This window comes from Populus euphratica, unplaced genomic scaffold (genome assembly GCF_000495115.2).
Source record: "Populus euphratica unplaced genomic scaffold, PopEup_1.0 scaffold1482.1, whole genome shotgun sequence".
Classification (NCBI taxonomy): domain Eukaryota; kingdom Viridiplantae; phylum Streptophyta; class Magnoliopsida; order Malpighiales; family Salicaceae; genus Populus; species Populus euphratica.
The window spans coordinates 35,208-46,818 of record NW_011501331.1 but is presented as its reverse complement, the minus strand read 5'-3'; the positions used below and the strand labels follow the sequence as shown (position 1 = coordinate 46,818).

Below are 11,611 nucleotides of genomic sequence, written 5' to 3'. Positions count from 1 at the left end.
AAAAAAAATTCATAATAAAAAAAACTATGTGGAAGAATATTATAAAAATTCACAGTATTTAAAAAAAAAACCACGAAGCTAAATTCTCAACTAACTCAATGTGAAAAAAAATAAAATCAACAAAAATAAAAAGAAAAAAAATCATCCAGAAAACACTGTAGCAATCTATAATATTTCATGAAAAAATATACAGTTGTAATTCTCAATTAATTTAATATTAAAAATAATAAAATCGATAAAGACAATTTAAAAAAATTATAACAAAAAACCATGTGGAAAAATACAGTAGCAATCTATAGTATTTAAAAAAACAACTACAAAGCTAAATTCTCAACCAACTCAATATGAAGAAAAACAATTGACATAAACAATTCTAGAAAAAAAATTAAAAAATCACCCATGTAGAGAAACATTGTAGCAATCCATAGTATTTTAAAAAAAAAACTACAAAATTAAATTTTAAAACAGCTCAATATTAAAAAAAATAAAATTAGCAAAAACTATTCTAAAAAAAAAAAGTAGGGAAAGTTAAAGATGAATTATCAACTAGTTTAATCTTAAAAAAAATAACAAAAATAATTGTAAAAAAAAACATGTGAGAAAACACTATAGTAAAACAAAAACCACGTAGAAAAATATTGTAATAATCCACAGTGTTTAAATAAAAAAAACTATAAATAAAAATTCTCAACCAACTCGATATGAAAAAAAAAAACAATAAAAACCATTTAAAAAAAATCATAAAAAAATTATATAGAAAAACATTATAATAATTCATAATGTTTTTTTAAAAAAAAAACTATAAAATTAAATTTATAAGCAATTCAATATTAAAAAAATTAACAAAAATAATTTTAAAAAAATATTAAAAAAAAAATAAAAAAACAATCTTGGAAAAAAAAGAAAAAAAGCATGCAAAACAAAATACAAAAAAAATAAACAAACAAAAAAACAAATAAATGAAAAAAAATGTAATATTGAGAAAATTACATTACTTTTCATGCACCTTTTAAAATATTAGTTAATGAAAAACATATATTATATTTCTAGATATATAAAATGCTAAATAAAGATTTTTTTGAGTTAGTTTCAAGAAAAATATGGATGTTATTCAAAATGTAAATTGATATTTTAATAATTTATAAAAAAAATTATATTTTTCTATAAATAATAAGTTATGTCTTTTATTTTTATATTATTGTTTATTAGACAAAAAAATTATATAAATTACATAACAATGAGCTAAAAATTTTGACCCAACAATTCTTTTTTTCTAAATAGAAATTTTGAAGATTTTTCGTTAAAGGTTCGTGTGAATTATTATTAGAAGCTATATAATTTGGTAACTTATGATTTATAATAATTTAACCTTTAAAACATTATTTAAAATCAAAAAATATTAGATTTTTAAATAATAAATTTTTAAATAACTTTAGATTTGTCTAACATAATCTTAAGAACTCTTAAATAATTTTTTTTTATTGTTTTCATTATGTGTATGACATTTAAAAAGCTAATAATAATATTAGAGTCATCATTAAATACTGTTTACATGTTTTAATTGTTATTTTTCGTTAAAGGTTCGTGTGAATTATTGTTAGAAGCTAGATAATTTAGTAACTTATGATTTATAACAATCTAACCTTTAAAATATTATTTAAAATAAAAAAATATTAAATTTTTAAATAACTTTAGATTTATCTAACATAATCTCAAGAACTCTCAAATAATTTTTTTTATTGTTTTCATTATGTGTATACATTTAAAAAGCTAATAGTAATATTAGAGTCATCATTAAATACTATTTACATGTTTTAATTGTGATTGATGCTAATTTAAAATTAATTTTATATATAAAAATTATTTTTTAAAATTTTTATTTTTCTATAGTGATTTTTTTTTAAAATTTTTATTTTTCTATAGTGATTTAAAAAAAAAAAATTGGCTGCTGTTACAGCATATTTAACATTGGTACACCAATACTTTTTCATCTAATTCTTTCTTAACTATTATTTCTTATTTCCATTATAATTCCTTAAAATTGCTTTCTCATTCTCAAAACATGTTTATTTTAAATTTCTCTAAATTTTTTATTTATTGAAACTCATTACCAATTTTGTGATAAATTTTAAATTATAATTATAATTCATGTAGGAACCTTTATACTTTTATATTTAATCATGAAACCATACTCACCGTTTCACATCATATTCTTTATTATTTATATCACTTACTGATTTCAAGTTTCTATTACTGGTAGATTTATATCTACACTAATTCCTACATTTGCGCATGGGTTTATATTTTCTATCGACGAGTCACAAGCACAAAAGTAACTGCCATTTCTTCATCATGGCAATAAATCCTATTTAAATAAAAATATCAGTATTAATAGCAAAACCAACCCGACAAAGTAAAATCATGGCTTAAGAGTAAGAAACTAACAGAGAAGAAAAATCATGAAAAAATAAATAAATCTAAAGCAATAAATAAAAAACAACAGAAAGAGATAAATTTGATTTACCTCTAGAAAGATTGAGAGCGTCGTTGGGTTTCGTTCTGGGTTATTGGTGTGGGTTTCATTGGAATGGGTTGCAGGCCGCTACTATGATGTGGAGGAGGAGGCTATTACCGTGTCTGTGGTGGTAGAGGATGGAGAGAAAGGTTTTTCGTGTGAGGGATTTGGTGATGGAAGGAGGAGATCGAGAGAGAATGAGAGAGTAGTGATTTGAACGACGGAGAGAGGTTGCTAGCTATGTATGGTTTTGTTGGATTTTAGGTGGAGGATTGGTGATCAAGAAAGAACGAAAGGGAAGTGAGAAAGGAGACGAGAAAATTGTGATTTGGGAGAGAGGGGGCGGGTTTGTGAGGACCAGGGAGAGGCCTAGTCTTAAGGTTTTCATCTATACTCGTTAACTTTTCATAGTAGAACCAATCCACAATTTTTTTTAGGATTTTCCAATCCAATAATTTTTTTCTCGATTTATTTTTTTTAGTTTTCTTAATTTAATTGATTTTTTTATTTTTTTTCTCACACCTACACTTAATTCATTTCAAATATTTATGTGCAAAATTTCATTTTGAAAACAAATCAAAATGCAACAAAGAAGGTAAAAGAATAGAACAAAGCATATATGCCTATAGATTTTGTTTTGACATTATTATTTTTTTCAGTGTAAAAATTAGTTTATTTAGCAAGTTGGTATTTTTCTTCTTATTTTTTTATTAAATTAAATTAAATAAAACATGTGTATTTTTTCACTGACTGGATTTTAAGGGAATCTCACATTGTATTTTTCACAATTTTATGTTTTTATTGATTCAAATTGTTTTAGTTTTTTTCAAGAGAATTTGACTTTATATTTTTTCATTACATCTCACATTTATTATATTTTTATGGATTAACAAAATTCGATAGATAAATCATGTGAAAACTTTTTTTATTGAAGCTTACAATATATAAAAGCATGGATAATAAACTTTTTTTTTTAAGTATACGGTGGTAATATTTAAAGCAATTTGTAAGGGGAAAACAACCATCTCACCATTAAACGAAGTGTGAGTTCGAGACATTCAATTTTGCCTACACATATACGTATTTAATTTATAAAATAAATAAATAAATAAAAGGTAAAAACAGATTTACCTGGCCCATTAGAGGCCAAGTTTCAAATTAGAGTCCAAACCCATTCCAAGACAAGATCCTAGAGAGAGATCACAAATCCGATGAACCTTGAAGGTGACGTGGCAGCAAAACAGAATTCAAACTCTGTCGACGAATTCTCACCACAGAGCGGTGCCCCATCTGCCATCTTACTTACGAAGCCGGAAGAAGATCATTATATATTATATTATAAAAAAAAAATGCAATTTTATTATTTGAAATATACTGTTCACGCTCTCGTAAAAATTAAAATTTTCATTCACAAAGCTTTTTTGGTCCTTGAAGTTTGCATGTTTTTCAATTTGATCACTTATGCTTTTTTTTTTTAAATGACATCCTTTAAAGTTGTGTTTTCTTTGTTTTACAAGTTCAAATTTGTTTTGCCCTTTCTTCTCTTGCTTTTTCTTTTTTTATGTGTATTTAAATATTTCAATGTTAAATTAGCGACTGATTTTATAAAATGCAATTTTAGCTTCCTTTAAAAATCAAATAAAGATATTGATGATGAAGATTAATATAGAAAAAAATAAGTCCATTTTCATAATTAGCGCCAGCAAAAATTCCATTCAACTACTGGAGTTTAATTTATTTTTTTCATTCTTATTCTTTTAAATTATTGTATTTTAGTTTTAAATTTAATTATTGTCATATTTCAATCACTAGACGTTGAGGGAGAGAGGGAAAGTAGTAAGAAAAGTTGAGAAGAGAGAACGATAGAGTACCCATTTGGAAATGTGATACACATGTGTTTTTAAAATTTTGATTTTTTTTTGTAAATTTTTTATATTTTTAAATTATTAATGTATTGATATTAAAAATAAAAAATATTATTTTAATATATTTTTAAATAAAAAATACTTTAAATCATAACTGTTATATAATCTCAAACAGTACATAAACTCAAAGAGAAGAGATAGATCATAAGCATAGTTTTATCAATTTTTGTGGTTCCTCGTCAAAACATTTTTCTAACTACACTATTTTCCAAAAAAAAAAATTGGAAAGTACTATTTTTCAAAAAAAAAATCCTCATTTTATCTTCTACTCTCATGAACACTTGATTATCCTCCTGTGATTTCTAAATCTGAGGTTCCCTCGTCAAAACATTTGCTTTCATCCCAAGCGTTGTCTTCGGTGAATCAATGGCATGCTTGTTCATCCCTTCTTCTTGCTTTTCCCTTAACCCCAGACAATCACTTCAGCCTCTCCTCCTCCCTTGATGATAATGGTTTGTGGATGGCGGTGAGGATGAGATAAAAGGTTCATGCGGAATTTTGGGTGTTGATTTCAGACTGTCGATCTTTGGTGATTTGTGATTTTAAAAGCCAAATCATGGTTGGTGATTGAGCTTTAAAAAAAAATATAATATATATATATAATAACAAAAATAAAGAAATAAAATTGTTTAGAAATCGAAGAAAAGATGAGGTTAGGTTAATTGATTTGAAACAGAAAGCGGAAATAAATTTATGGTTGTTTCAGAGAGAGAGAGAGATAAAACTAAGAGTTTTTCTAATTTTTAACTATTCATATCTTTTTATTTTTCTAAAATGTACTTTTCTTTAAATACCATACACATCTCAAATGTCAGGACTGCAATAACTGAACTAGTGTGTTTTTAGTATCTTGCTGTATATTACTTTTTAAAAATATTTTAAAAAATAAATCAAAATATTTTAAAGAAAAAATAATTTCTTTTATTTCAATATATTAAAATCATAAATCAAACACACAAAGAAAACATCAATTTAATTTTTTTTTTAAAACACAAACACTCAAATACAACGTCCTACCGAAGAAGCAAGGAAAAGCATCCAACTAATCAAACCTCCAACCATCCAACAAAGTCAACCTTCTGAGCCACTAATTTGAAACTTCAAATCATGTCTTCCAGTACATTATCATTTTCGAATCTAAAACATGGTACGAAGAACGGGAACAAAAATAGAAGGAAAAGAAAACAGAGAGCACGAAAGGAAACTGGAAAAAATAATCCCTCATTGGTCTCCAAATGTTGCATTCCCTGTACGGTTAATATTATAATGCAAAGATGAGCAGCGAAGGAGATTTGTTTGTTATCTCACAGTGGACAATAATTCTATTGCATCTGTGCGTGCATTTTCCCTCTTGCTTGTTAGGTTATTATATACATAAGTTTTCTTTAACAAAGATGCTGACAGGAATCAACAGCCTTTCCATTGTCAGGTGGATATGAACTATCAGCAACATTTTCCATTTCCATTTCCATTGCCACAGCCTCTCCATTTTTCATGTCATCATCTGCTCTCTCGACTTTCAATTTCTGTCAGAATATTTTACATTTCCATGAAAGTTGGAAAAATAATGCAATCATAAAATAATAGCATTTGACACCATTTCACAGCACTTCCTCCGAATGCTGGAAAAGCACCTCAAACGTTTCAGCTTTAAAATTTAAGGCGTGTTTGACATGGTTAGTGTCTTTTTTACCTTGGTTATGGCAGATGTTTGCCTTGTCATATCCGCAAACATGTTGGAATAGAGCTTTGCATCTCTCTTGTTACTTTCTGCTTGAAGTTGTTTCAATGTCTTCTGAATTAACTTCATCTCCCTGAAAAAGACAAGGAACACGCATGAGAAAATCTTAGCTATAAACGTATAAGAAAGTGCTATGTCCTCTAGTACCTGTTTTGAGGATCAACTTCAAGAGCTTTCTTAATGTCCATGTCAGCTGAGACCAAATCTGTAGTTTGGATCAGTGCTTGTGCCCGCCTGTAAAGGGCTTTTATGTTGTAGAACTCAATATCCAGTACCTATGATCAAAACACAGAATACAACATGTCATCTTGTCTTGTATCATCCCTATCTAGCCTTCTACAATGCTGAAGGCCGAGAGAATTTGCTCCTCTCTATCCATTTTAAATAGAAGCTTCATTCTTCAACCCATAACCAGTTAAAATGCGGAGATCATTTTTACTGAACACTGAACAGCCTAGAGTCATCATTTCATCAAGAGCAAGGGACATTTATAGCATCTAGCCATTGCCCCTTTCAATGAAATTGTGAAAATTCTGCATAGCAATTAGAACCCATTTCTCAGGGGTGCCAACTGAAAAACCGCCATCAAATTTCTACTCACTTGTAAAAGCATACGGGACTGGAATGACAAACTCGAGCATACATTTTTCCAACCCAGTAAATAACTTTTATATCTCAGAATTAACTTTAGAGATCCCATACCTCACACTTAATTCTTATGTCTATTATTTTATCATCAATTTTCCTCCTTCCAAATATAATCTCTCACTGAAAAACGATTTTTCAAGTAATATGATTTTTTAAATTTGACAGCATTTGGCAACTACTTTCCTTGATGCATCTTACCTTTGAACATAACTTGATTGCTCCCTGAAAATCATTAAGTTTGAGGCTACATGCTGCCTTGTTTAGCCAGCAAGTTACTCTCATTGCTGTAACCAGCTTTTGCTCATCATCCCCAAAAACTTCCTCTTCACCAACATAACTTGCAGCCTGATGGGATGGGACATGCAGTTAAAAATAAATCAAAATCTCTAGATCTGACCATAAGCAATGAAATATGGGAGAAATCAAGTGCTGAGCTACCTTATCATACTTTTTTCCAGCTCTTAGATACTTCCCACTTTTAAATAGCAGATTTCCTTCTTCTTTCTTTCTCTCAGCAGCCTTAATTTTCTCCTGATTATTCATCTCCCATGGTGTTTTCTCCTATTTGTTAGACAACAGAAAGTATTAAGTCAACAATCCTAAACCAGACAGTAAAAGGAGACTTTGGGGAGAAGGGATGCAGCTTAACAAATAGCCATCTGTGGTTTATCATGTCTTATTATATTGACAACAGAAAGTAGTATCTCAACTGTAGCTCTACAATACAATCACTTAACTGACTACCTTAATAAAATCTAACATTTCAACTTCATAGACTAAGCTTGATGATGGGGGTACAATAGCAAGATCCCTCTTTGTTTCAATGTTTCCAAAGCCGTATTCTGGCTTTACTGTTAATATTGCATGTTCCCCCTTCTTCATTGTTGCCACAGCTCGGTCTAAACCAGCGATCACTTGCTCTAGATACGGAAAATGCAATATTCTTCTATTAGCAATTCTCAGAAACAGTAAATGATATACCATAACGAAGAGATCACACCATATCAGAGTTAAACTAACCTTCATCTGTTATAAATTGCAAAGGCTGCCCATCATCAATTCCTTTTCTTTCAAACACAGTTCCATCCTCTAGCCTAGCTGTATAGCTAACTGCATGAAGAATTTTGTAAAGATTAATATCTCCAGAGCATACATTTGCGCAATGCCATGGTTAAGAAATCTATGGGCTGGAAAGGATGTTTTGCTCTCTGGATCAATCAGTTCTTAAGTAAGTAAATAGTTTTTGCAGTATTGGAAGAGTCAGTTGCTGTTGTCATTTCTGAATGCCTGTTATTTGTGGCATATATGGATTCACTGAGAAAAGGGGAGAGAGAGGGATTCAATGTCAAATATACATATATATTCCTATCGAACTTAGCAGGTATTTGAACATGAAGCTGGAACTATTTAAGCAATCCCCATTCACTATGGTTTTCCTGGACAGGTTTACATATCTGGCACACTAATTTCATTTTAGACCCAAGTGAGATGTCACTTTGCAAAAAACTCCTTATCTAAATTGATTTTACCAATATCAGAATACTTACTAGTTACTGTTGCACCTTCATTTGCAACAAGGGAGCCCTCCCCCTCTTTCAGGATCTTCTTGAAGACCTTAGCATCACCAGTAACATCAATAACAGGCTTAAAGGATGTTAGCTCCAGATCAATGTACAGAGTAGAATTTGGTGGGACAGGACAGATTGCATCACTAGCATCTTTTCCTTCCTGTCCAAAAGCATCTGCAAACATCATTTTTCCAGGTGAAGGCCTAAAATTAAAATTTAAAATAAGGGAGCCTATGAGATATACAACTAAAAAAGCATGAAGTTTGGACTCAATTTCAAGATGAACAATGCCATAACCTCTCATGAAACAATTTGTAACAGTGGTAAAAGACATACATTGAGGTTGAACAACTAGTTTGACTTTCTCTCCCCTTTTCATGGTCATGGTTGCTTTTGGCAATGCTGGACATAAATGACCTGAATACAAGCACAAGTTTTATTAAACAAAAATAGGCATCATCAACAAATAATTGATATTCCCAGACAAGAACCACAAAATTCCAATTGATCAACATTACCGTCTTTTACATAAAACTCAATTCCTTCTTCTAGTGTTTTTGCCACAATAGTGCCATCAGCAAGGGCCACCTGATACTTCACTGCATTTTATACAGAAACCCACCCACATCATCCCACTCATGCATTCCAAATGATTAACAGAAAGGAACAAAAGTACATCACAAACTGAGCAACTGAAGTACCAAGGACTTCATCTAAATCACCAGGACGCTCGTGCTTTTCTCCGTTCTCCACGATTTTCTTTATAATTCCACCATCTTTGCTCACATCCACCACCTTGATCCACGAAACAAGCTCAACCTCATATCGAACAAAAGAATTCGTCGGCACAGCATCACGCCCTGCCACTCCAAGGCCCAATTCAGGAGGCAACGTGAACAATGCGCATTCGCCCTTTTTCATGGTAATGATCCCATGATCCAATCCAGCCACCACTTCCCCTATTAGACCCGCAAACATAAGTGATCCAATCCAGCCACCACTTCCCCTATTAGACCCACAAACATAAGAATCAATCAATCAATCTAAAAACACAGATTAAGCAACTCCGTGCAGGGAAAAAAAAACTTTTTTTCTTAAAAGGGACTTACCTTGACCAAGTTTCATAATCACAGATGAATCCCTATCTCTTGTGGAATCAAACTTAGTACCATCAGGTAATGTGCCCACGTAATGAACTGCATTTAGATCAGCAATTTCTCTCAAAATTCATCACAAAAAACCACACTGGTGTCACTAAAACAAGCAAATGCTGTAGTAAACAATAAATTAGTACCGGTGACTTCATCATTGAATTCTGGGGTTTCCCAGCCAAGGCCACGCTTGAGGAGTTTCTTCCTTATACCAGAATTACCAAGCTCTCTCTCTTCGCCAACCTTGAGAGGAGGAGCTGATTCGATCACCTCCCCTGGTTCTTCATCGAGGTCTTCCTCGTGTTCACTGTCTGAATCGCGAGTCCCTTTCTCTACACCCATGTGATAACTCCGTCGACTTCAACTTCTCGGCCTCCGATCAGTCGCACAATGTTTTTTGTATTTTCCGAGGTGATAAATGAGAGATGTTGACGGTGTTGGTAGCAGTAGCAGTGATCCTTTTGATAGTAGCAGCTTCTGGAGTCTGCAATGTGGCGGGACGGGGACGCGAGGAGCCCGAGGTAATTTTGATGATTACGGCATAGGAGCATGCTTTGTGGATTGTGATTTTTGCTTGGAGAATTACGTTATTTAGGCATTTGAAATTTGGATTAATTATTATTATTATATCATCATTTATATTTCTAACTTGTCATGCTTAAACAATTAAATAATTTATAGATAAGGAAGAAGTCTGCTAAATTCTCTGTTCTGCTTCAATACGTAAAATTCAATTAAATTTATTTATTATTATAAATTTTATGTTTTATCTTTGTGTCTTTTTATTTAGTTTCATATGCTTTATTTATAGTTTTTTTAGTGTACTCATCCTTGATTTTCCATGGTTTATTATTTTTTAATTAAAAATCTTAATTGTAATTGCTTCTAAAATACAATTACTATTATTGAATCAACCTCACTGTTTATCGTCATGTCTCAACGAATCTTGACCAGATTTATTATTTTATTTACGAGACTTGATCGTCTAAAAATTTTAAAATCGTCATCAATCATTGATAATTGTGTGATTAGTTATCTAAATCCATTTATTTTAACTAATTATTATTAATTTTTTTCTTAGTTGAGGACAAGGACCAATCATTTTAATTTTTTTAAATTAATATAATAAATTAAAAAAATCACCAGAATAACATGATTAAAAAAATAGTAAAATAATATATTTTATACTTGTCATGATTTTCAATCATGATATTTATATATCATTACCATTTAAAATAACAATAATAATAAAATATTAAATAAGTCAAGTATGAAAGAAAAATATAAAAGAGAAAAGGACTATAAAAATACACTAAAATTCTAAGTATAACATTATAAAATTCTAAGTATAAAATTATAAACATCATTGAAAATATTCCTTGGAATCTTATATTAACTAGAATAAAATAGACCAGGCTCGAATGGATTAATAATTAAAGTGCCTCTTAAAATTTTTAAGGGCGTGGGAATGTAAATAGAGGATGAGAGCGTAAGGAATGAAAAAACATACTACTAGTACCAAACCATGATCTTCAACCACTTCCATTACTGAGGTGATTCAAACATCGTCTTTATTTTATTTTTTTAATAATAATGATTTTTTTTTCTTCACCCAAAAAGCTTGCACTCTTTTTAAAAGACATTGAAGTGTTTTTATATGATTGACTTATCATTTTAAAAAACAAGTAAGTGTTTTCTTATCTTGATTGTATAATAAGTTGTTTAAAATATTTTTTAAAACAAATAATTTAAACATATAACATCAAAGGATATTTTCATACTTTCATAATGTTATTTCATTATTGCAACTTAAGTTAAGAAGTAATTTGATTTTAACCGGATATAAAAAATAATAGACAATTAAAATACACAATAAAACAACAAAATTAATATTAAAATAATTTTTTAAAACAAATAATTTAAACATATAGCATCAAAGGGTATTTTCATACTTTCATAATGTTATTTCGTTATTACAACTTAAGTTAGGGAGTAATTTGATTTTAATCGGATATAAAAAATAACAGACAATTAAAATATACAATAAAACAGCAAAATTAATA

The 11,611-nt window shown here is 29.7% G+C and overlaps 1 protein-coding gene and 1 long non-coding RNA gene across 3 annotated transcripts; both read right to left on the bottom strand.

Moving 5' to 3' along the window:
- Positions 1-2,234: 2,234 nt before the first annotated feature.
- Positions 2,235-2,902, bottom strand: LOC105117701 (uncharacterized). Its single transcript, XR_840792.1, has 2 exons — positions 2,525-2,902; positions 2,235-2,365 (listed from the first exon to the last, which is right to left on the bottom strand). It is a non-coding gene; the product is annotated as an uncharacterized LOC105117701 (long non-coding RNA).
- Positions 2,903-5,504: 2,602 nt separating this feature from the next.
- On the bottom strand, positions 5,505-10,136 carry LOC105117699 (70 kDa peptidyl-prolyl isomerase-like). 2 transcript variants are annotated; one of them, XM_011015448.1, is made up of 13 exons: positions 9,692-10,136; positions 9,507-9,593; positions 9,099-9,356; positions 8,916-8,996; positions 8,734-8,814; positions 8,377-8,571; positions 7,850-7,939; positions 7,574-7,749; positions 7,268-7,390; positions 7,028-7,174; positions 6,329-6,456; positions 6,134-6,254; positions 5,505-5,966 (listed from the first exon to the last, which is right to left on the bottom strand). In XM_011015448.1, exons 1-13 carry the CDS (start codon positions 9,888-9,890, stop codon positions 5,826-5,828), a joined length of 1,827 nt encoding a protein of 608 aa, XP_011013750.1. In that variant the 5' UTR covers positions 9,891-10,136; the 3' UTR covers positions 5,505-5,825. The 2 variants fall into 2 exon arrangements, with proteins under 2 accessions (XP_011013750.1, XP_011013751.1); XM_011015449.1 differs by lacking the exons at positions 7,574-7,749; positions 8,377-8,571; positions 8,734-8,814; ... (2 more) ...; positions 9,507-9,593; positions 9,692-10,136 and having other exon boundaries at positions 7,850-7,912.
- Between the last annotated feature and the right edge of the window lie 1,475 nt (positions 10,137-11,611).

What these genes read in the sequence shown, in the direction of transcription:
- LOC105117699 (XM_011015448.1), bottom strand. Translation starts at nt 9,890, where the DNA reads ATGGGTGTAGAGAAAGGGACTCGCGATTCAGACAGTGAACACGAGGAA. An exon ending in ACTAGTTGTTCAACCTCAAT is followed by an intron (nt 8,572 to 8,733) that starts GTATGTCTTTTA and finishes TGATGTTTGCAG; the next exon opens with ATGCTTTTGGACAGGAAGGA. An exon ending in CAATCAAGTTATGTTCAAAG is followed by an intron (nt 6,457 to 7,027) that starts GTAAGATGCATC and finishes TTTTGATCATAG; the next exon opens with GTACTGGATATTGAGTTCTA.